At 45.3% G+C, this 26044-nt stretch overlaps 1 protein-coding gene across 25 annotated transcripts in view; it reads left to right on the top strand.

The window, feature by feature from the left end:
• The window catches only part of LOC144592691 (focal adhesion kinase 1), a 359949-nt gene that overhangs the window by 302911 nt on the left and 30994 nt on the right, over positions 1-26044 (top strand). For 13 of the 25 annotated variants that reach the window (XM_078397538.1, XM_078397519.1, XM_078397514.1 and 10 more), the window contains 3 exons: positions 8419-8530; positions 22687-22773; positions 24034-24174. In XM_078397538.1, the coding sequence (XP_078253664.1) occupies positions 8419-8530; positions 22687-22773; positions 24034-24174 (340 nt within the window). Of the gene's footprint in view, positions 1-8418; positions 8531-22686; positions 22774-24030; positions 24175-26044 lie in introns of all 25 variants that reach the window. The other 12 variants (XM_078397517.1, XM_078397532.1, XM_078397534.1 and 9 more) reach the window with 1 other exon arrangement.

The following is a 26044-nucleotide window of genomic DNA, read 5'->3' as shown; positions in this document are numbered from 1 at the left end:
TTTTTGTTAATCCGTAACAGTTGTTACAATTACTGTTTCAGCATTGGCCTGGGGAAAACATGAAATAGGTAAAACAAATAGAGGAATCTCACCCTCCTCAAAAAAATTGTCAGAGTTTCAAATCTGTGGTCATGAACAATAAAGATGCAGTTTTAGTGCATTATCTCAGAGCAAGAACGACAAAGAATATGGTGCAAACCAAGAAAGCTGCAGAAGAATGTCAAGTGTCCTTTTCCCTTCACAGATGCTGCCTGACGCTTTGAGTTTCTCCAACAGTTGCTATATTTTGCTTCAGATTTTAGCGTCGGCAGTCTTTTGATCTATAAAGAACATGGTTTAAGCCATTATTTAAGCCAGGACATCTTGTAATTTCTTGGAAATATACAACACAAAATGCTCCAATTAGAAAGACCTCTAAAAGGGGAAGGTGCTGATTTTTTTTAAATGATAAAATTAATAACTTATTGGAACTCTTTGACTCTGAATTATTGATATTAATCCATTACATCCTAGCCCTCACACAGAACGTTCGGCAACTTGGACGGCACTATTGAGTTGAGTCGAAAGGCTTATTTTCGAGCTGTATCTCTCCAGAACTTTTGATGCGTATTTTACAATTGCATTGAATGGTTCATTTTCCTTAGAACTGTAAACTTAAATACCTTCAACTAATTTTTCACTTGCATGACTCATTGTGCCAGGACTTACCACATCCTGTTTCATCATTATGGGTTCGGTGGTTAATAAAATGCGCAGCTATCAGCCAATTGCTTCCCAGGATGACTTTGCTATCAGCATTAATTGTGCAGTAGGACAAAAAGCTTTAGCTTTCTCACAAATATGTTTTAAGTGTGAGAATTTCCTGATTATGTTATATATTCCAAAACAATTTAACTCCAACCAGTCTTGACCAACATAACTTACAGCTTTAAAGAAAACTTGTGGCTCATTAAAATGATGATGATTGAATGGAAGCGTAAATTTAAACAGCTTTTTGATAAGCCTGAAGCGCAGTTCACTATTTATCAGTAAGTATATTTTATTTGGTTAATGAGCATCTAATATTTCAAGGTCATTAATGTTATTTAATGTGCATGTGGAAAAATCTTTTAGAATTAATCAGAGATTTTTTATTTTGTGATACTGAGTAGATAAATGTATGCTTCAACAGGGTGGATTTCAAGTCATTTGAAATAACAATGGGACTTACAAGTTGTGAGAAATGTTATATTTTTCAGCTCTGTAATGATAAAATATTTCTTATTGGCAAAATGCTGATGAGATGCATTCAGATACGATTACAGTATCTATACAATAACCGCATCTGTCATTTAAATGACTACATTGCGATCTTTTATTTATTGTGTTCACTCAATCACTGCAAGATATTTCTGAAGCAAAGAAATCACAAAGCAAAGATACTTTTAATTTAATTTAGAAGCTAAGTGGAATTTTACAATTTCAATGCTATGTCAATGTTATAGTGCATAACTTTATAGTTGGTTTACAGGGAAGAACTAGAAGGGAGCGAAGAGAGCTGCTTCTTTTGGCACAAGAACAGGGCTCGTAACATTTATGGTATCAGGGACAGGGCGAATGAGGATTAACTTTTTTGGAATGTAGAAACAAAGAACTGCAGATGCTGGTTAATATACAAAAGGACACATAGTGCTGGAGTAACTCAGCGGGTCATGCTGCATCCCTGGAGAACATGGATATGCGATGTTTTGGGTCTAGTCAGAAGGGTCTTGATCCGAAACATTCTCCAGAGATGCAGCCTGACCCGCTGAGTTACTCCAACGCTTTGTGAACTTTTTTCAGAAATTGCTTACAATGCAGCTTATTCCAATTGAGAGAAGGTTTGCTGGCATGAAGTTGGGCCATTTTTAGTGTTAAGAATTATGAATTGTACGGCAAAGCGGTAGATTTGCTGCCTTAGAGAGTCAGATAACGAGTTTGATCCTGACTACCGGTGCTGTTTGTATAGAGTTTGTATGTTCTTCCTGTGACTGCGTGGGTTTTTGCCGGTTTCTCTGGTTTCCTCCAACATTCCAAAGACGTATTGGTTTGTAGGTTATTTGGCTTCTGTAAAAATTTGTTAGTGCTAGAATAGTGCTAGTGTTTGAGGTGATCGCTCGTCAGTGAGGACTCAGTGGGCCAAAGGGCCCGTTTCTAAAGTCTAAATTACAGTCATCTTGTTGCTGGAGATTGTGTCTTTGTTTTGAGCCAAGATACACCATTGCAATATTATTTTGTTTAAATCATCTTTGAATATTTTTGCAGGATTATTTTCAAAATGAAAAAGGAAACAAATACAAACAGGAACAAATTTACGCATGTTTTCCACTCACTGGAGTGATTAGACTCAAAGGAAAATGTTTTTGATAACCATGTTAATCTAAAATCAAAACAACGTGTATGCTAGAACTCTCAAATAAAAATTGTAGGAAATATGTACCAAGTTATTGAATTGAAATATTAACAATTTTTCTATAGTCGCTGCCTGACCTGTTGAGTTTTTCCTACATTTTCTGTTTTGTTTTTGATCACCTTGTCCCCTACAAAGACACTCTCTTTGCAACTTCAGACGGTCAAGGGCAGAGCATTTGCCAGATCAGGCTGAGATGCATCCTTTCAGAATACTTTCTGTTGCACATCTGTAGAGGTTCGAGAGAATCTTCATGGACATGTCGAATCTTCTCAGATGCTTAAGAAAGTAAATACGCTGTGCACTTTCTTGATTACCACGTTAGCGTAAAAGGGCCAGGTTAACTCGCGAGTGATATCAATGCCTAGAACATGAAGCTTTCGATCATCTCTGCAACAACTCCATTGATGAGGACAGGGTTTAGTTCACCCATCAAGAATTAACTCTTTTGTCTTGCTGACATGTAGAGCTAGGTTGGTGTCCTGATTCCCTGACATTCTTTTTCATAGTCTCATGATTGCTGTGGATACGGCCAACAACAAACTGAAATATTAAATTGGCTTTGTACTTGGCCACACCATCATGAGTGCATCATGGGTCTACAGATATTTTTTTAAGTATGTGAGCCTGAATTAGTTAGATTTGAAGTTGGGGAAATTCAGCCTTGCCATGTGTGGGGTTCGCTCAAGAGTTGCTTGTTTCAAAACAGGTGTTAAAAGTATTACACTCGTCCTGTGGAAGTTTGTCATTGCTAAAGTTGCATGACGGTGGTGTAACAGTTATGAAGAGGGTTAACCCTTGTGTGGGATATATGACATGCTTATGGTATTTGGGGAGGATGTTCCTGAAGTTAATTTGAAGTGATGTAAAGGTGCCCATGTCAGGTGCACCGAATGTAGCAGATGAGGTTAGAAGATGTGCATGTGAACCTGTCTCACCTGGAAGGCCAGCTGGGGGTTCCCTGGCTGGAAGTGAATGAGTACAAAAAAGAGACGAGTGTTGCATTTATTGCATTGCAGGGGGAAATACCTGGAGACAGGGTGGCTTGGGTGGGAAGGGTTAAGTGAACCAAGGACATGCGGTAGGAGTGGTCCCTTTGGAATGGATTGGGGATGAGAATTTGTGACTAGTGGAAGGATCATGATGCAAATAATAAAGTTCATCAAACTCTTCTCACAACTAATATCCTCTTAATCCTGGCAACATTCTGGTAAACTTCCTGCACCCTCTTCAAAGCCAATTCACTCCCATTGAGGACATTGGTCTTTGTCCATGGAACTAATGTGCTACAATGCTGAGAACTATATTCTGTACTCTATATTTTCCCCTTTGCGATCTATTGCATTTGAGTCTGACTTGATTGTATTTATGTATGGTATTTCTGATCTGTTTGGACAGCATGCAATTTAAAGCTTTTCACTGTATCTCGGTGCACATGACAATAATAAATCTAAACCCAAATCAAAGCCTCCATGTCCTTCCTGGTGACCAGAACTGCATATAATGCATATAACTGTATAGAACTCCAAATGTGGCCTGAACAAAGTCCTAAATGTGTAGGGAGTGGGTGAGAAAGTGGAATAACATGGAACTAGTGTGAATGGGTGATTAATGGTCGGCATGGCTGATGGGCCTGGTTCCATGTTGCATCTTTTAATCTTGACTTGATTAGTGAATAAGAAAAATCCCAAAAAGACGTGTGGGTTTGGAGGACTAACAGTGTGTGGGTTTGTATGTTAGATGTCCTCAGCAAATTGTTCCTGTGAATAGGGAGTAAATGGGAAAATGGGATAACATCAAATTATTTTGAATGGGTGAATGTGTGGACACAGTGGCCTGACAAGCCTGTTCCAATGGTGTATCTTTCAATCAATCAAAAGGGAATTTCTCTAAAATGGTGTAATACTATTGCCATTATGTTAACATTAAGCTCTTTTGTCTATGTAATGTATTATTAATGTTGAAAGTCTGTGTCATGTTGTATAGTCTGGCATACTAGGTAGGACATGCCCAACTAGCCAGACATGCCCAACTAGCCAAATGAAAGAAAAAACTGAAAACGTTCATTCTTTCTGTTTGTATCAGATTGAGCAATTTTTGCCTGACATCCATTTGTTTTTTTATTCTTTCAATTGTTTATGAAATTGTAGTGATATCAACATTACATCTCCATAATGGCTCCATTATTTCTCTGAATCATTGACTTCTGAAAGGTTCATCTCAAAAATCCACTTAAGGAAGGTTAATCGCAACCTGTTGTGTAGGTCTTTTACTTGTGAAAAACAATGATATATGTAAAGATTATCCATTTTTAATATGTTTGTGTACCTTTAACATCTGAATTCTTTTAGATTTTGTCGAACATTGGCTACCAATAAAAGCCACCAAATAATTTAACTTACCTGCACAAAGGAATTAATTCACTTCATTTTCTAAAAAACATTTTCTTAAACATATTTTTTGCTAGTTTATTTCTTTTTGGCTTTTAACAAATTTTGTAATGCTTTTTTCTTCCCGTCATCTTCCTTTGTAATTTTGCTTCCTCATCACAATTACAAACTACTTAAAGGCAACAGATCTAAATGTTTTCAATTTTATTTTAATTTAAGAATATCAAGAGAATACTTTGTAATTGTAGTTTTTGTAAATTGGCTTGGAAAATTATTACTCAGAGGATTAAACAAGATCTACTCCCCATTTGACGTGCTTCAACCTTTACTCTAAATAACTAGCCACTGTCTGCATTTAACTCAGCCTACCTCGTCATGACAATTTGTCAATCTTCTTTTGACCTGCAAGTTTACACTTCCTTCTTTGTCTCTACTCAAGTCTTTCATTTCAGAAGGACCTTTCTCTGTATTGTTAATATCACTCCTGGAACACTTCCATTTTTCTTTATCCCTTACCATGGCCATGGTGTGCCATATTACAGGAAGGATGTGATTAAGTTGGAGAGGGTGTAGGAAAATTCATTCGGATGTTACCTGGATTGGAGGGCTTGCGGTATAAGGAGGGATTGGATAAACTGGGTCTATATTTCCCCAGAGAGGAGGAGACTGAGAGGTGACATGATAGAGAAATATAAAATTATGAAGAGCATAGATAGGGTAGATAGTGTCTGTTTGCCATAGTAGTAGTATCTCAAACTGGAGGGATTTATAATGAGAGGGAGGAGGTTTAAAGGAGATCTGAGGGGTAAATTTTTCTCACACAGTTAGTATCTTGAATGGCTGTCAGTGTAGGTGGTTGAGGTAGGAATAATAACAATATTGCTGAGGCATCTAGCCCATTATTTGAATAAGCAGTAAATAAAGGGAGCAAAACACAAAGTGCTGCAGTAACTCAGCGAGTCATGCAGCATCTCTGGAGAACATGGCTAAAGCAACTTTTTTGGTTGGGGCCCTTCGTCCCGACCCAAAACACAGCCTGTCCATGTCAGATGTTGTCTGACCCATTGAGTTACTCCAGCACTTTGTGTTTTGCTCAAGCTACCAGCATCTGCAGTTCCTTGTTTCTCCAGTGAATAAAGGGATATTAATGCAGGTGTGTGATTAATGTAGATAGGTATGGTAGTCAACATGGACATGATGGGCATGGGTTCTGTGCAGTACAACTCCCTGGTTCTACTTGAAATTCTATAACCTCAGATTTTAGCTTTTTATATTATCTTCATTTTGTATGATTGGCCTGTTCAAATTATCCACCCCTTGTAAGGGTGGAATAAACATTAGTACTCAACCTGCATTTGTATTTTGCTTACTGCTGTATCTCAAACCTTGCACCTTTTTATTTAGGGCCATTGCATCAGCCTTGGAGTTAATATATGGACCCTGGCTATCTTGAATATCAAGTATTAAGTTTTGTGTCACAAAATTGAAGGTGTATTTTACGGTTGATATTCATGATTTAGAAGACTTGCTTCAGTCTATACACAATATCAGTTTAGAAATTATTTTTTCATTCAAATTGCAGCTATTTACATATTTTAGCATTGATAAAACCATCACTGTAAAAATGTCCTTCAGCAGTCTGCCATGCTACAGTCAAATAGCATCCGATTGGATCCCCTCTTACTATTTGTGCAGATTGATGAAAATGCTCCCCTGAAAATTGCGGCCTTGTTTATGATTCCTGAAATTGGAGACCTTTTCTTTCAAGTACTTTCTCGGCTCCATGGTTTTGTTTGTTCTTTCTGTGATGATGCACATTGTGCACAGATAATAAACTTGGCTGTTTTTACAGTGGAAATATGAGGCAAGTTATTTGAGGAATATTGGTTCTCCTACAGCTGAATGTTGCCACAGTATTTTCTTGCTAATTGATTGTTGTCTTGTTTTCTTCTGTTGAATGTGTTCTGGTGCGCCATGACATTCACCATGAACAAACGGATTTGAGGCAAGTTTTTGCTCTGCAATTCAAAAACACCATTTCTGAACTGATCCATGATACTTGATTCTTATCACAATTAATAAACAACACTTGGAATGAAACTTGTCAAGTTAGCCACCAAACTGACTTATAAAATGATAGTGACATTAATTTTCTTGCAGCAATTAGCCAAACTGCAGATGGTTAAGATCCTAAGTCTGAAGACTTACTGTTTTATTATCAGGATTTATTTTCATAGCTTTAACAGATGGAGCTTATTGGTGTAAAATCCATTGAAAATTACTGAACTATGCTATTTGGCTTTCAATTTGGACGAAGGATGTGAACACAAATCTCGGGAGGATATGCTTCATATGTTGAAGGTATTCACTCGAGATCAAATTATAGGTTCCCAGGTGATCAATGAGGCCAGTTTGTAAACTGTAGGCTCTTCCATAGATGGAACAAGTGGTGCCAGACTGAATGTGTGGGTAGTTTGAATGAGTGTGTGCTCTTTCTGCTGTTTATGCAGGCTTTTTGTGCGGCCCTGATGCACAGACTTGAAGTTCTTAATCTCCAGGTTTTCAATAGCAATGAAAATCATCCTCTGCAATAAATATATACAACCTCTCCATTGTCAGTGGCAGCACACCTACACATGAAACTTGCATTTTAAAGCAATGGTGCCCATGGCTTCCACTTCACTTAGCACGTTATGGCATTATCACTGGATCCTATTAAATGTGAGAGTGGAAGATGCCTGATAAGGAATGATGGGTGTTTTCCAAACATGGGTAATACATGGCTAATAGAATGAGTATTGGTGCAGCATTGTTACAAACCTTGCCCACAATCTGGTCTGCTAAATTTTCTTTATTTAAGGTGATAGTCTAAAACTTCCGCTGATTTCTTATGATATCACCGTCTTTGGTTTGATGTCCCATTTTTATCTGATTACAGTTTTGTGAAAGACCCAATGTGTTTTTTTGCTGGAGTGCACATTGATGCAGCATGTAGAGCTGCTGCCTCAAAGTTCCAGCAAACCCATATCCCAAAGATATGCTGTGAAGGTAATTTACAGTAGCCAATTAACCTTAGTTGAGATAGGTGTAGGGGAAATCAGGGGAAATTAATGGGCAAAAAAAGACAAAATATTACAATCACTTAGCAGGTCAGGCAGCATTTCTGACTCTTTAGACACCTGAGGAAGGGTCCCGACCCAAAACATCACCTATCCATGTTCTCCAGAGATGTGTGATCTGCTGAGTCACTCCAGCATTTTGAGTCTTTTTTTGTAAACCAGCATCTGCATTTCCTTGTTTCCTCCAAGTTAATGGGCAAGTGAGAAACACTGTTTTACCTGAAAGCAGATGGGGGAATGGGATTGCTCTGAAAACCAGTATTGACCCAAAGCGCCAAATATCTAATCAGTAGTAGAAAAACATCAATGTAGTTGTTCTGTCAATACTTTGGCCACTTTTTCCATTACCCAATACATGTTTTGAATAATAAAAATATTTATTTTCTAATCGTCTGGATTTTCCTCAGCAATGAGGCCCAGTTATTGTTAAAGGCAGTTTGTTTATTCTGATTCATGGATAAAATACAATTTTCGCTTTCAGCACAATATTGGAAGAAGAGAAAATGCAGCAAGAAGAACGGATGAGAATGGAGCAGAGACGACAGATCACAGTTTCCTGGGATTCTGGAGGATCAGATGAAGCCCCTCCGAAGGTACAGACTTAACAGATTTTAAAACATCTGAATAGTATAATGTACTTATATTGTAGTATTCTTTCATTGTTTGATTCCAGGTTTGACATAATGCATCTTTGCAGATCCAAGGGCCTCCCTCTGTTTTATATATAAACATGAAATAATTTAAAGGCTAAATGCATATGTAGGTTTAGATTTGTTACTGTTTCACTTTTTTTTTGGACTCCACCGCACGTTGCAGTACTTCAGATTTCATTGTTAGGATTGCGAAATTTTGAATGACTCAGTTGTAAAAATTTCACATGGCATTGTGTGTGTTTGAATTTCTGACAGCAGCTCTAATTTGTATGTATAATTGGTATATTATAATGAACATGATGAAATTACCCAAGGTACTACTAAGTCAAATCATTAAATGAAATTTAACACAAAGCTATAGGAGATGTTAATATAGGTGACCCAACGGTTTGGTTGGCTAATTATTTAATTTGAAAGAGTACAGAGAAACAGAATTTTGAAGAGATTTGAGATTTTGAACAGATTCGAGAGCTGGAGACTTGGATAGCAAAGGAAAAGCATGACTACCAATGGTGGACTGATTGAATTGGGGTATGTAAAAGGCAAGAAGTGTACAAACAGAACATGGACCGTCGAAAAGTAGAGCACAGGATCAGGCCCTTCAGCCCACAATATCCGTGCTAAACATGATACCAAGCTAAACTAATCTTATCCGCCTGCATGTGATCTAGACCCCTCCATTTCCCGCAGTCCATGTATCTATCTAAGAGCCTCTGAAATGGCACTACTGTATCTGCCTCCACCACCATCCCAGGCAGCACATTCCAGGCACCCATCACCCTCTGTATATATATTTTTTAATTGCCCCACACTTCTCCTTTAAACTTGCATCTCTCTCGTCTTTGACATTCCCACCCTAGAAAATTGTGGATTTCTACCAAAGCACATTTCTACCCTATTTATGCTCCATTAATTTAATATGCTTCTATCAGGTCTGTTCTCAGCTCTGCTGCTCCAGAGAAAACATCTAAGTTTGTCAAACCTCCACCTGATTGCTAATGCCCTCTAATCCAGGTAACATTTTGGTAAACTTCTTTTTCACCCCTTCCAAAGCCTCCACATTATTCCTGTAATGTGGCATCCAAAACTGCATGCAATACTCCAAAAGCACGGTTTCTTGCTTCCAATTCTTCCCCCCTACAATCAGTCTGAAGAAGTGTCCCGACCCAAAATGTCACCTATCCATTTTCTCCAGAGATGCTCCACTCAGTTACTCTAGCATTTTGTGTCTATCTTACCGTTGAAAGGGGGTTTGATTGGTAGGTGGTTGGACAATGATCAGAAATGAAAAGACAAAAGGCTGTGAAAGGGAAGTACGGCGAGCAGAAATGTGAAGCCAGAGAAAGGATTTTCAAGAGAGAGTTAGATTTAGCTCTTGCGGCTAAGGGAATTAAGGGATATGGGGAAAAAGCTGGAACGGGGTACTGATTTTGGATGATCAACCATGATCATATTGGCGGTGCTGGCTCAAAGGGCCGAATAGCCTACTCCTGCACCTATTTTCTATATTTCTATGATATAGGTGCATGGGGAAGAATAGATCTGTAAGTTAAGTTTAGCATACATCATCAATAATCCTTTCATCTCAAAGCTTTCAATTCAAGAAAGGAAATGTAATTTAAGTCAATTTGGGTTCTGCAAAATAACTCATTTGAATGAGTGTTTATTTTATAAACAAAAGTGGCTATGTTTTTCTACCATTTATGTATTGAAAATATTAGCATTTTATCATTAGGGCAAGATTATGTCTCTTTTCCTCTAATTATCTGAAAGTATATTTGTAAAATATAATTTTTACTTGAGCTGTTACTTCCATTGAGTATGCTGTTTATGGTTTTTATATAGTATGTCTTGGATCTTGCTTTGTATGTTCATTGCTCATCCATAAAGATAGTAAGAGTAATGCATTTTTGTTGCACTGATTCATTCTGCTTTGCTACTTTAATCTGCTTTGTGTGTCTGTCTGCAGCCAGCCCGTTGGCCATCCTTGCAACACAGTCTTAGCTTGGACACTCTATCTTTTCCTGAGTTCTCCCAATGCAATACCAAGTTTTGTTTCAGTCTAGAACAGCCATCAGTTTATGTCCATCCATTTTGTGCAACTACTTCTGATAGACGTCTTCCTCTGCGACCTCGGCACAGGCCTTCTCTGCCCCCTTTGGTTTATGGACAGTGTGCTTGTCCCCTTCCATTTTATTTTGACAGGCTGAACATAAATCTGCAGCGACAACTGATGTCTGAAGAATGGAGAAGAGACCAGGGAGAAACAATGGTTAGGATTCTCTGTACAAAGGGAGATAACATGAGTAATGTCATAAAGCCATCATAATAGACCAAAATGAACTAAATATAGGCAATTGGTAATTCATGAAGTATTTAGATTTTTTGCATCAGGCATACTAAGTTGGAATAATGCTTTTAATGATTATCTTTTTAATTTAAATAACATTTGTAAAAGAAAAAGTCACCATCTATTGCTACCAATACAAACGTATCACTAATAATATATATTTCACCCATGGGTGTTTTTTTGCATTGGCTCTTTTTTTTAAACCAGTTCTGGCTTACTTTCATCTCTGAATATATGAGAATAATTTTCCTTCCCAACTTCATACAAGGCAACATTTTGTCTTGTTCTAATGTCTCAAAGTGGTGATCTCCAATCAGGAGCTTGCTATGCCAGGGACTTGTGAGAACAATGCTGACAATCTGACGCAGTTCAAACAGAATACCCCACTTTTTTAACATATGTTGCTTTACATACAAAGGTCTCTGAGAAAGAATCCTCCAAACAAGTATATCATGAGTAAAACTTTAAGGAAGATTCATGTCCATCCCTGATTAACAGGATGTGGTTCTCTGTTGGTTGTCCGTAAGTGTGTTATTTGAAATTATTTTAGTAGTCTTAGTAGTAATCATTTTTTTGATATCTATAACCAAGTAACCACTCCTATTCCACATTAAACTTGTAAATCGCAAAACAGTTGGTGTGGGAAGTGATAAAATATTGCATTCTTCTGAAGCTAGTGGAGAAACAAAATGTTTCAGCATTGAAAAATGTTCTTCCCCACTGTTAATTTTTGTAAACATGATCTGGCAGTACTCAAGACGGATCACAATCATATAATTCACCTTGTGTACTAAATTTGCACAGCTCTTCATAACCTAAGGCCTTCCCATTGCAGATGTTTTTAGTTATGATAATGCAATAGAAAGTTTAACAAATTGACAAAGTTGCATTGTTTTATAACCAGAAAAAAGCATTTAAATTACCAATCTCTTTGAGTAACATCCTTCTTTCTTGAATGAAATGGATGAACTAATGTTCAATCTAACCCAGCATGCCCATTATGGTGCTCCCTTTTACAGAGAATCTGTTAAAAAATCAGTAACTTGAGCTTTTTTTTGCATTTTTGATCTTTCATTCTCCTAGTTTTCTTGTGAGATTGGTATTTTCATAAGTTCAATTTGATAATCTCCTCACCAGTACGAAAGCTACTAATGAAATTATGAAGTTGCCATGTTTTGTTGTGAAATGCTTGCGTAACATGTATGATATTGTTTCTTTCTACATACATATGGTGCAAATGCTGATAGCATTTTAGTAGAATGTGAAAGCTACATAGAATAATGCTTAAAATATCTTGAGTGAAAAGCTGAGCATGAGAATTAAGTACTCTGAAATTCAGTTAGTATAAATTACTATTTTCTTGAACCAATGCCATGAATTAAGCTACCTGCAAGCCTCGGTGATGTGGAGGCAACCAGAGCACTTGGAGAAACCCCATGTGGCCACAGAGAGGAGATCTAAACTCTCTACACACAGGACTAGATCAGGATTGAACCCAGTTCTCCGGAGCCACGAGGCAGCCACTATTGGCAATCTTTCCATTCAATTCTGGCAGAAAACACAAACCTGCCAAAGTGAATGGCATCAAGACTTCAATGAATAAATACATGAGGGTGGCACATGAATCTCGGAAGTGAATTGACTCCCTTTATATAAAGTTGAGTGCACTTCCATTTGTATGTGTTGTGATTTGTGCAAATTGTTAACTGCCAGTTCTTTCATCAGAGTATGCCCTCTGATGAAATGTTCAATCATGCTTTGGTTGCCTTCACATCAAACTATTCCAACATTTTTACTGGTTGCACATCAACATCTAAAACCTGAACAATAAGAATCTGCTGACTTTATTTAGTGTTGCACCAAACTTTGATTATCTTTCACTCCTGTCCTTGCAGATCACTGTTCGTTGTCCTTCCCGACACCATTACAATATTCTCCTGTTTAAATTCTTCTTTACCCCAAAAATTCATTGTTTCTGTACCTTTCCCAACATATTCACTTGTCCTTCCTTCGCCAAGGCAGTGTTTTCAACAGTCCCATACTCTGCAAGTCCACATCTTACCCCTTCCCCTCTCCTTCAAAACCTAAAATCCACCATTTTGATCACATTTCAATTACTCTTGGAAATCACTAGATAATCATTTGCATTGGTTTGATCATCTCTCTCGCATCTTAGGATATATTAATACAAAAAAGGTGCTCTACAAATGCAGATATTTTCTATTAAAAGTAGCAATAATATTGTGATCAGATGTGTTTTAGTAATTAAGTTCATGACTATCATCGACACAATGGATGTAATTTTATAAGAGCGATTTCTGTAAAGTAGCAGAAGCGTAAACCTGATTAGAAAGGCTAAAATAAGGATTTCAAGAAAAAGAGAAATTTCATATTTTTAGAAAGACTACTAGCACAAATGTGCCCGTTGGGCCCGTCCTCGTAGGGTTTCCATTGTAACCGGGAGGGGAGTGGGGGGAGGGAAGGGGGAGGGAGGAGGGAGGTGTGGAGGGGAGGGGGAGGGGGGAGGGGAGGGGGAAGGGAGGAGGGAAGGGGGGGAGGGAGAGGGGAGGGAGGGAGGAGGGAGAGGGGAGGGAGGGGGATAGGGGGGAGGGAGGGGGGAGGGGGAGAGGGGAGGGGAGGGGGGAGGGAGGGGGACCTCCCCTTTTCCCAGTACCCCTCTTTCCCCGTTGGGCCCGTCCTCGTAGGGTTTCCATTGTAACCGGGAGGAGGGGAGGGAGGGAAGGGGGAGGGAGGGAGGAGTGGAGGGAGGAGGGGAGGGGGAGGGGAGGGGGGGAGGGGGGAGGGAGAGGGGAGGGAGGGGGTAGGTGGGGAGGGAGGGGGGAGGGGAGGGGGAGAGAGGGGGACCTCCCCTTTTCCCAGTACCCCTCTTTCCCCGTTGGGCCCGTCCTCGTAGCGTTTCCATTGTAACCGGGAGGGGAGTGGGGGGAGGGAAGGGAGGAGGGAGGTGTGGAGGGGGAGGTAGGGGGAGGGAGGGGGGAAGGGGGGGAAGGGGGGAGGGAGAGGGGAGGGAGGGGGTAGGGGGGAGGGGGAGGGAGGGGGACCACCCGTTTTCCCAGTACCCCTCTTTCCCCGTTGGGCCCGTCCTCGTAGGGTTTCCATTGTAACCGGGAGGCGGGGAGGGAGGAGGGAGGTGTGGAGGGAGGAGGGGAGGGAAGGGGGGGAGGGGAGAAGGGGGGAGGGGAGAAGGGGGGGAGGGGAGAAGGGGGGGAGGTGGTGGGAGGGGGGAGGGGGACCTCCCCTTTTCCCAGTACCCCTCTTTCCCCGTTGGGCCCGTCCTCGTAGGGTTTCTATTGTAACCGGGAGGGGAGTGGGGGGGAGGGAAGGGGGAGGGAGGGAGGAAGGAGGTGTGGAGGGGGGAGGGGAGGGGTAGGGAGGAAGGGGGGGAGTGGGGAAGGGGGGAGGGAGAGGGGATGGAGGGGGGTATGGGGGGGAGGGGGAGGGAGGGGGACCTCCCCTTTTCCCAGTACCCCTCTTTCCCCCTTGGGCCCGTCCTCGTATGGTTTCCATTGTAACCGGGAGGCGGGGAGGGAGGGGGGAGGGGGATGGAGGGGGGGAGGGGAGGGGGGAAGGGGTGGGAGGGGAGGGGGAAGGGGGGGAGGTGGAGGGAAGGGGGGAGAGAGGGGGACCACCCCTTTTCCCAGTACCCCTCTTTCCCCGTTGGGCCCGCCTCGGAGGGGTGAGGGAGGTGGGGAGGGATGGTGAGGGAGTTGGGGAGGAGGGGGGGAGGGAGTGGGGATGGAGGTGGGAAGGAGTGGGGAGGAAGGGGTTGAGGGGGGGAAGGGGGACCTCCCCTTTCTTTTTTCGAAACACTTGCCCCGGTGGCCCACGAGCATAGGGGCCCCATGCTGATCTGTGTATGTTAAGTGACTTGCAATAAAAAACACAACTTTAAAAAACAATCAGCTGCTTTTCGCAACAATGTAGAACCCATCTCACACAAGCATTGTGACGTCACAAGCTGAAGACCTTGAAAAAAAAGGTTAAAAATAAAAAGATGTAAATTTGTAAAGAGTAGACACCCAATAGCAGCTGCTTGTCCATTGTGACATCACACGCTGAAGGGGGGGGGGGGTCAGCTCGAGCTCATCTCACAGGGGCATTGTGACATCACAAGCTGAAGACCTTCAATAAATCCGCACCACAGCGCCCCCTATAAATTAGGGGGGGGGGAGCGCTTTAAAACCTCTGTAACTTAAAAAACATGCGACCGAATTAAATAAAAAATAATTTTCCAGCAGATAACCGCGTGGTGATTAAGGTGGTGCAAAAATCGTGGCGCTACGGTTCACCGTTTTGACGAAATCAGAGAAACCGTTGTTACGCGCATACCAGGTCAAACCCAAAAAAAAAATATACACAAGATCTGAGTTTTAATAGTATACTAGCACAAGTGTGCCCGTTGGGCCCGTCCTCGTAGGGTTTCCATTGTAACCGGGAGGGGAGTGGGGGAGAGGGAAGGGGGAGGGAGGGAGGAGGGAGGGGAGGGGGGAGGTAGGGGAGGGGGGAGGGGGGAAGGGGGGGACGGGGGAGGGAGGTGGGGGGGAAGGGGAGGGAGGGGGGAGGGTGGGAGGGGGAGGGGGGAGGGGAGGGGGGAGGGGAGGGGGGAGGGAGAGAGGAGGGAGGGGGGTGGGAGGGAGGGGGGTGGGAGGGAGGGGGGAAGGGGGGAGGGAGGGGGACCTCCCCTTTTCCCAGTACCCCTCTTTCCCCGTTGGGCCCGTCCTCGTAGGGTTTCCATTGTAACCGGGAGGAGGGGAGGGAGGGAAGGGGGAGGGAGGGAGGAGGGAGGGGGAGGGGGGGAGGGGATGGGGGAAGGGGGGGAGGGGGGAGGGAGGGAGGGGGGTGAGGGAGGGGGGACCTCCTTTTCCCAGTACCCCTCTTTCCCCGTTGGGCCCGTCCTCGTAGGGTTTCCATTGTAACCTGGAGGAGGGGAGGGATGGAAGGGGGAGGGAGGGAGGAGGGAGGTGTTGATGGAGGAGGGGAGTGGGAGGTGAGGGAGGGGAGGGGGGAAGGGGGGGGAAGGAGAGGGGAGGGAGGGAGGGAGGGGGGGGAGGGAGGGGGACCTCCCCTTTTCCCAGTACCCCTCTTTCCCCGTTGGGCCCGTCCTCGTAGGGTTTCCATTGTAACCGGGAGGGGAGTGGGGGGGAGGGAAGGGAGGAGGGAGGTGTGGAGGGGAGGGGGAGGGAGGGGGGAGGGGGGGGAGGGGGGAAGGGGGGAGGGAGTGGTTAGGGGGGAGGGGGAGGGGGCAAGGGGGAGAGGGGGGAGGGAGGGGGACCTCCCCTTTTCCCAGTACCCCTCTTCCCAGTACCCCTCTTTCCCCGTTGGGCCCGTCCTCGTAGGGTTTCCATTGTAACCGGAGGGGAGTGGGGGTGAGGGAAGGGGGAGGGAGGGAGGTGTGGAGGGGGGAGGGAGGGGGGGGAGGGGAGGGGGGGAGGGGGAAGGGGGAGGGAGGGGGGTAGGGGGGAGGGAGGGGGGAGGGGAGGGGGGAAGGGGAGGGAGGGGGACCTCCCCTTTTCCCAGTAGCCCTCTTTCCCCGTTGGGCCCGTCCTCGTAGGGTTTCCATTGTAACCGGGAGGGGAGTGGGGGGGAGGGAAGGGAGGAGGGAGGTGTGGAGGGGGGAGGGGAGGGGGAGGGAGGGGGGGAGGGGAGGGGGCAAGGGGGGGAGGGGGCAAGGGGGGGAGGGAGGGGGACCTCCCCTTTTCCCAGTACCCCTCTTTCCCCATTGGGCTCGTCCCCGTAGGGTTTCCATTGTAACTGGGAGGCGGGGAGGGAGGGGGGAGGGAGGGAGGAGGGGAGGGGGATGGAGGGGGGGAGGGGAGGGGAGGGGGGAAGGGGTGGGAAACACTTGCCCCGGTGGCCCACGAGCATAGGGGCCCCATGCTGATCTGTGTATGTTAAGTGACTTGCAATAAAAAACACAACTTTAAAAAACAATCAGCTGTCTTTCGCAACAATGTAGCAACCATCTCACACAAGCATTGTGACGTCACAAGCTGAAGACCTTGAAAAAAAAGGTTAAAAATAAAAAGATGTAAATTTGTAAAGAGTAGACACCCAATAGCAGCTGCTTGTCTATTGTGACATCACACGCTGAATACCGCGGGGGGGGGAAGGGGGGTCAGCTCGAGCTCATCTCACAGGGGCATTGTGACATCACACGCTGAAGACTAAATCTGCACCACAGCGCCCCCCTGAAAGGGGGGGGCAGCGCTTTAAAACCCCTGTAACTTAAAAAACACGCGACCAAATTAAATGAAAATATCTCGGCCGAGCAAGCGCGAGATTGGCGATTGAGGTGGTGCGAAAACCGTCGCGCTATGGTTCGCCGTTTTGCCGCAATCGCTGTTATCTATATACCAGGCCAAACCCCAAAAAAATACATACACATACAAGATCTGAGTTTTAATGGTATACTAGAAGAAGTGTGCCCGTTGGGCCCGTCCTCGTAGGGTTTCCATTGTAACCGGGAGGGGAGTGGGGGTAGGGAAGGGGGAGGGAGGGAGTAGGGAGGTGTGGAGGGGGGAGGGGAGGGGGAGGGAGGGGGGGAGGGGAGGGAGGAAGGGAGGGAGGGAGAGGTGAGGGAAGGGGGTAGGGGGGAGGGGGAGGGGGGAAGGGGAGGGAGGGGGGAAGGGGAGGGGGAGGGAGGGGGGGAGGGAGGGGGGAGGGAGGGGGACCTCCCCTTTTCCCAGTACCCCTCTTTCCCCATTGGGCCCGTGCTCGTAGGGTTTCCATTGTAACCGGGAGGAGGGGAGGGAGGGGAGGGGGAGGGAGGGAGGAGGGAGGTGTGGAGGGAGGAGGGGAGGGGAGGGGGAGGGGAGGGGGGGAGGGGGGAAGGGGGAGGAGGGAGGGAGGGGAGGGAGGGGGGTAGGGGGGAGGTAAGGGGGAGTGAGGGGGGAGGGAGGGAGGGGGATCTCCCCTTTTCCCAGTACCCCTCTTTCCCCGTTGGGCCCGTCCCTGTAGGGTTTCCATTGTAACCGGGAGGGGTGGAGGGATGGTGGAAGGAGGGGGGAGGGGGAGAGGGATGGAATGGTGGAGGGAGGGGGGAGGGAGTGGGGGAGGGTGGGATGGAGGGAAGGAGGGAGGGGGGGAGTTAGGGGCTGAGTGGTGATGGAGGTTGGGATTGAGGGGGGAGGGAGGGGGGGAGGGAGTGGGGATGGAGGTGGGAAGGAGGGGGGAGGAAGGGGTTGATGGGGGAAGTGGGACCTCCCCTTTTCCCAGTACCCCTCTTTCCCCCACCACCAAGCCCCCTCCGCAACGACCCCTGTTGTCCCCAGTCCCCATTCACAGACCCCCCCCCCATTCTCTCTCTCCCCATACACACTCTCAGTGCTTTTTTCGAAACACTTGCCCCGGTGGCCCACGAGCATATGGGCCCAATGCTGATCTGTGTATGTTAAGTGACTTGCAATAAAAAAATATACTTTAAAAAGAGATAAGTGCTTTTTAAGTGCTTGTTTTGAAACATTCGCGGTCACATAGTGCTTCTCACTGTAGCACCCATCTCAAGTGTGCCCGTTGGGCCCGTCCTCGTAGGGTTTCCATTGTAACCGGGAGGAGGGGAGGGAGGGAAGGGGGAGGGAGAGAGGTGTGGAGGGAGGAGGGGAGGGGGAGGGAGGGGGTAGGGGAGGGGAGGGGGGGAAGGGGAGGGGGGGAAGGGGGGAGGGAGAGAGGGGGAGGGGGAGGGAGAGAGGGGGAGGGGGAGGGAGGGGGAGGGGAAGGGCGGAGGGAGGGGGACCTCCCCTTTTCCCAGTACCCCTCTTTCCCCATTGTGCCCGTCCTCGTAGGGTTTACATTGTAACCGGGAGAAGGGGAGGGAGGGAAGGGGGAGGGGGGGAGGAGGGAGGTGTGGAGGGAGGAGGGGAGGGGGAAGGGGGAAGGGGAGTGGGGGGAGGGAAGGGGGAGGGGAGGGGAGGGTGGAAGGGGAGGGCGGAAAGGGGGGGAGGGGGGAAAGGGGGGAGGGGGGAGGGGGGAGGGAGAGAGGGGGAGGGTGGAAAGAGCATCCCTCTCCCCATCAGAACTGCCCCCTCCATCGACTCCTTTAAGTCCATGCTCAAAACCTATTTCTACTCCCTAGCGTTTGAGGCTCATTGAGGAGGCGCTAATCAGATGTACAGCACTTTGGTCAACGTGGGTTGTTTTTAAATGTGCTGTACAAATAAAATGGACTTGACTTGACAGCTCTTCGCAACAATGTAGCACAGGGGCATTGTGACGTCACACGCTGAATACCGCTGGGGGGGGGGAAGGGGGGTCAGCTCGAGTCCATCTCACAGGGGCATTGTGACATCACAATCCGCACCGCAGCGCCCCCCTTCTGTCAAAACTTCGATAAATCAGGGGGGGCAGCACTTTTAAACCTCTGTAACTTAAAAAATATGCGTCCGAATTAAATAAAAATATAATTTTCCAGCAGCGAACCGCATGCTGATTAAGGCGGTACAAAAATCGTGGCGCTACGGTTCACCGTTTTGCCGGAATTGCCGTCTTCAGCCGACATCAGTGGGATATATATATATAGATACAAGATCTGAGTTTTAATAGTATACTAGAAGAAGTGTGCCCGTTGGGCCCGTCCTCGTAGGGTTTCCATTGTAACCGGGAGGGGAGTGGGGGTAGGGAAGGGGGAGGGAGGGAGTAGGGAGGTGTGGAGGGGGGAGGGGAGGGGGAGGGAGGGGGGGAGGGGAGGGAGGAAGGGAGGGAGGGAGAGGTGAGGGAAGGGGGTAGGGGGGAGGGGGAGGGGGGAAGGGGAGGGAGGGGGGAAGGGGAGGGGGAGGGAGGGGGGGAGGGAGAAGGGAGTGAGGGGGGAGGGAGGGGGACCTCCCCTTTTCCCAGTACCCCTCTTTCCCCATTGGGCCCGTGCTCGTAGGGTTTCCATTGTAACCGGGAGGAGGGGAGGGAGGGGAGGGGGAGGGAGGGAGGAGGGAGGTGTGGAGGGAGGAGGGGAGGGGAGGGGGAGGGGAGGGGGGGAGGGGGGAAGGGGGAGGAGGGAGGGAGAGGGGAGGGAGGGGGGTAGGGGGGAGGTAAGGGGGGAGGGAGGGAGGGGGATCTCCCCTTTTCCCAGTACCCCTCTTTCCCCGTTGGGCCCGTCCCTGTAGGGTTTCCATTGTAACCGGGAGGGGTGGAGGGATGGTGGAAGGAGGGGGGAGGGATGGAATGGTGGAGGGAGGGGGGAGGGAGTGGGGGAGGGTGGGATGGAGGGAAGGAGGGAGGGGGGAGTTAGGGGCTGAGTGGTGATGGAGGTTGGGATTGAGGGGGGAGGGAGGGGGGGAGGGAGTGGGGATGGAGGTGGGAAGGAGGGGGGAGGAAGGGGTTGATGGGGGAAGTGGGACCTCCCCTTTTCCCAGTACCCCTCTTTCCCCCACCACCAAGCCCCCTCCGCAACGACCCCTGTTGTCCCCAGTCCCCATTCACAGACCCCCCCCCCATTCTCTCTCTCCCCATACACACTCTCAGTGCTTTTTTCGATACACTTGCCCCGGTGGCCCACGAGCATATGGGCCCAATGCTGATCTGTGTATGTTAAGTGACTTGCAATAAAAAAATATACTTTAAAAAGAGATAAGTGCTTTTTAAGTGCTTGTTTTGAAACATTCGCGGTCACATAGTGCTTCTCACTGTAGCACCCATCTCAAGTGTGCCCGTTGGGCCGTCCTCGTAGGGTTTCCATTGTAACCGGGAGGAGGGGAGGGAGGGAAGGGGGAGGGAGAGAGGTGTGGAGGGAGGAGGGGAGGGGGAGGGAGGGGGTAGGGGAGGGGAGGGGGGGAAGGGGAGGGGGGGAAGGGGGGAGGGAGAGAGGGGGAGGGGGAGGGAGAGAGGGGGAGGGGGAGGGAGGGGGAGGGGAAGGGCGGAGGGAGGGGGACCTCCCCTTTTCCCAGTACCCCTCTTTCCCCATTGTGCCCGTCCTCGTAGGGTTTACATTGTAACCGGGAGAAGGGGAGGGAGGGAAGGGGGAGGGGGGGAGGAGGGAGGTGTGGAGGGAGGAGGGGAGGGGGAAGGGGGAAGGGGAGTGGGGGGAGGGAAGGGGGAGGGGAGGGGAGGGTGGAAGGGGAGGGCGGAAAGGGGGGGAGGGGGGAAAGGGGGGAGGGGGGAGGGGGGAGGGAGAGAGGGGGAGGGTGGAAAGAGCATTCCTCTCCCCATCAGAACTGCCCCCTCCATCGACTCCTTTAAGTCCATGCTCAAAACCTATTTCTACTCCCTAGCGTTTGAGGCTCATTGAGGAGGCGCTAATCAGATGTACAGCACTTTGGTCAACGTGGGTTGTTTTTAAATGTGCTGTACAAATAAAATGGACTTGACTTGACAGCTCTTCGCAACAATGTAGCACAGGGGCATTGTGACGTCACACGCTGAATACCGCTGGGGGGGGGAAGGGGGGTCAGCTCGAGTCCATCTCACAGGGGCATTGTGACATCACAATCCGCACCGCAGCGCCCCCCTTCTGTCAAAACTTCGATAAATCAGGGGGGGCAGCACTTTTAAACCTCTGTAACTTAAAAAATATGCGTCCGAATTAAATAAAAATATAATTTTCCAGCAGCGAACCGCATGCTGATTAAGGCGGTACAAAAATCGTGGCGCTACGGTTCACCGTTTTGCCGGAATTGCCGTCTTCAGCCGACATCAGTGGGATATATATATATAGATACAAGATCTGAGTTTTAATAGTATATAGATAGATAGATAGATTAGAGAAAGTGTGGAGAAGATTTTTGGAAATCCAAATCTTTGCACCTAGAATAGAGATGGTTAAGATATTATCGATAAAGACATTGAAATCATGAATGATTTTGGCAGAATGACTGAAGAGAAATTTCATGTCAAAAGAAATGGAAATATACACAAAAGAACTAAAGCAAAGTTGGAAAGCTGATTCAGTAATAACTTAAAAGGAAAATTGGATCAGTATTTGAAGGCAGCACATTTGCAGAATCCAGGGGAAAGAACAGTTTTTGGAAAGCTTCTTCAAGAGTTGTTCTTTTGAGAAGAATGGGTCTGTGGCCATCTCTGCAACTTAGTCATTCTATTAACTAGTACTGCTCCAATTTTTGGGTGGAAGATAAAACATATTTCTGGAGCGCTACCTGTGTGTTTTGGTTTCATAACATCATTAAAATATAAATGGTTTAGGAGACTTTGTTAGATTGGGTAGCAGCACATACTTTAGGATGTCAAAATAAACTATTTTATCACTTGCATGATTTTTTTTTTAAACATACATTTTAAATGTATGTTTTAATAAAAATGCTTTAAACAGACTGCATGATCTCCATGTTCTTCAGGAGAGAGACCAGATAAAAAAATTTGATTTTTTGCAAATCTCATCACTGGTTTCTAATTAATGAACAACCAATTATTACTGCATTTAATTGAATTTAAATGACTTTATTATGAAAACAATAAATATTTGCAGAGACAGACATCTCAATTCTTGTTGTCACTCCTTCACTCAACTGTCTTGGATGAAAGTTTGACATAACTAATACTTCATTTATTTTTAAGTTAAATAGATGTTGTTGATACAAATTAACACAAAAGCCAGCCAACGGTGGAATACTCCATCTCAATGTACCAAAATCTGAAGCCCTTTTTACTTTACTGAAATAACCAATTTTCTTTTATATTTCTTGCACGCATTGATTAGCTGATCTGCACAGTTCTGATACTCGGCTCTTTGTGATCATAAGTTATATTTCAAATAATGGGGGTTTTTGTATTTCTTCTGCAACAGCCCAGTAGACCTGGTTACCCAAGTCCACGATCCAGTGATGGAATATTCCCTAGTCCACAACATATGGTGCAACACAATCATTATCAGGTAAATAACAGGTGCCATAGGTTACTTCAAATGCAAGATGTCTTATGTAAAATAAAACAGTGAATTAGAAATGGTGTCCCTCTCAGATAAGTAACAAAGATTATTGCAAAAAAATTGATACCACCCTGCACAGCTATCAGTGGGAGTAAAGATTGAGAATGGATCAGTGTCATCTCATAATCAAAACACAAAGTGGTGGAGGAACTCAGTGGGTCAGGCAACATTTATGGATGGAAATGGACAGACAAGGTATAGGGGGTCCAAACACTTCTTCAGTCCCAATCCAAAACACAGTTTGTCCATTCCCTCCATTGTTGTTGCCTGATGCACTGAGTTCCACCAGCACTTTGTTCTGTACAAGATACTAGCATCTCTAGTTCCTATATCTTCATTTCATAATCAGACCCATTGTAGAAATAAATGAAATGAAATTCTAAATTTCTCAAAATTTTTAATCTAACATTTAAATGACTATAATTGAAATGAGGTTATGACAGCAGTGATTATTTTTTGCATTACCTGTCCTGGTGTCGTATGTAGGTATGAATATTTCCATAACATAGCTCATTCCCGTTTTCATAAAAAGATGAAGAAAAGTTTTTCTGATTCCTCATTTAAAGGCATACAAAGGAAAGTCCAAAATCGAAATTGATTACAGTTATTATAAAATGCTGTTCACATAATGTTACTGTTGGCCTTGTACATGAGCCTGGAGAAAAAGCAACAGCTAGCTCAAAGTTAAATTGTTAGAATTTCCATGTGTTACATTCTATTTCCACGTGCTTAAAATTGTACAGAGATTTGTTTTTGCAGCTCAGTAAACATTATAAGACAAATATTAAATTCTAGAATCCAATATTTAACATTTCTTCAAGCCAAATACTGCAGACGTTAAAAATCTGAAAAGACATTGTTGTAAATACATATAATGCTGCAGTAACTCAGTGGGTTAGGCAGCATCTCTAGAGAATATGGAAATGCAATGTTTAGGGTCAGGACCCTTCTGAAGAAAGGTCTCCTCCTGCTGCCTGACCCACTGAGTTACTCCAGCACTTTGTGACTTTATTTGTAAACCAGCATCTGCAGTTTCTTATTGTCTCTGTTTGAAAAGCATGGCGGGTCAAGCAACATCCTTTTGAGAGAAAAAGAGCTAATTTTATAGGATCACCTATTGACTGACATCCTAAGTAGTTACAAGATTTTCTGCCATTATTTAAAATTTCTTGTTCTTTTTTTATTTCAATGATGTATTTTTAGCAGGTTTCTGGATATACTGGTTCCCATGGAATTTCACCCATGCCTGGAAGTATTTATTCAGCACAGGCAGGTGTATTAGATGCTCACGATTCCTGGAATCACCATAGGCCTCAGGATATTCAAATCTGGCCACAAAACTTAGAGGTAATTGAATTACATGAACCAATATTTGATGTGCTATTATAACTCAGTTGCCCTTTGAATGTGCAATAGTTATTGATGTATATTAATGCAAGTTTGGAAATATACATCTGATAAGGGGACTAGAGGTAAAAGAGCCATTAGGAGGCAGTGATCACAACATGATAAGTTTTACTCTGCAAATGGAAAGGCAGAAGTGTCAGTATTACAGTATAGCAAAGGGGATTACAGAGACATGAGGCAGGAGCTGGCCAAAATTGACTGGAAGGGAAGACGGTAGAACAGCAATGGCAGGTATTCCTGGGAATAATGCAGAGGTTGCAGGATCAATTTATCCCAAAGAGGCGGAAAGACTCTAAGAGACACCTGTGGCTGACAAGGGAAGTCAAGGACAGCATAAAAATTAAGGAGAGGAAGTATAACATAGCAAAGAAGAGAGGGAAAACAGAGGATTGGGACTCTTTTAAAGAGCAACAAATGTTAACTAAAAAGGCAATACGGGGAGAAAAGATGAGGTACGAGGATAAACTAGCCAATAATATAAAGGAGGATAGCAAAAGTTTTTTTAGGTACGTGAAGAGGAAAAAAATAGTCAAGGCAAATGTGGGTCCCTTGAAGACAGAAGCAGGGGAATTTATTATGGGGAACAAAGAAATGGCAGACGAGTTAAACCGTTACTTTGGATCTGTCTTCACTGAGGAAGATACACACAATCTCCCAAATGTTCTAGGGGCCGGAGAACCTAGGGTGATGGAGGAACTGAAGGAAATCCACATTAGGCAGGAAATGGTTTTGGGTAGACTGATGGGACTGAAGGCTGATAAATCCCTAGGGCCTGATGGTCTGCATCCCAGAGTACTTAAGGAGGTGGCTCCAGAAATAATGGAAGCATTGGAGATCATTTTTCAATGTTCTATAGATTCAGGATCAGTTCCTGTGGATTGGAGGATAGCAAATGTTATCCCACTTTTTAAGAAAGGAGGGAGAGTGAAAACGGGTAATTATAGACCAGTTAATCTGACATCAGTGGTGGGGAAGATGCTGGAGTCAATTATAAAAGACGAAATTGCTGAGCATTTGGATAGCAGTAACAGGATCATTCCGAGTCAGCATGGATTTACGAAGGGGAAATCATGCTTGACAAATCTACTGGAATTTTTTGAGGATGTAACTAGGAAAATTGACAGGGGAGAGTCAGTGGATGTGGTGTACCTCGACTTTCAGAAAGCCTTCGACAAGGTCCCACATAGGAGATTAGTGGGCAAAATTAGAGCACATGGTATTGGGGGTAGGGTACTGACATGGATAGAAAATTGGTTGACAGACAGAAAGCAAAGAGTGGGGATAAATGGGTCCCTTTCGGAATGGCAGGCAGTGACCAGTGGGGTACCGCAAGGTTCGGTGCTGGGACCCCAGCTATTTACGATATACATTAATGACTTAGATGAAGGGATTAAAAGTACCATTAGCAAATCTGCAGATGATACTAAGCTGGGGGGTAGTGTGAATTGTGAGGAAGATGCAATAAGGCTGCAGGGTGACTTGGACAGGTTGTGTGAGTGGGTGGATACATGGCAGATGCAGTTTAATGTAGATAAGTGTGAGGTTATTCACTTTGGATTATTATCTGAATGGTGTCAAGTTAGGAAGAGGGGATGTTCAACGAGATCTGGGTGTCATAGTGCATCAGTCACTGAAAGGAAGCATGCAGGTACAGCAGGCAGTGAAGAAAGCCAATGGAATGTTGGCCTTCATAACAAGAGGAGTTGAGTATAGGAGCAAAGAGGTCCTTCTACAGTTGTACCGGGCCCTGATGAGACCGCACCTGGAGTACTGTGTGCAGTTTTGGTCTCCAAATTTGAGGAAGGATATT

This window comes from Rhinoraja longicauda, chromosome 4 (assembly GCF_053455715.1).
Source record: "Rhinoraja longicauda isolate Sanriku21f chromosome 4, sRhiLon1.1, whole genome shotgun sequence".
NCBI lineage: Eukaryota > Metazoa > Chordata > Chondrichthyes > Rajiformes > Arhynchobatidae > Rhinoraja > Rhinoraja longicauda.
Note: the sequence above shows the minus strand (reverse complement) of the source record. Positions and strands in the feature narration are given on the sequence as shown.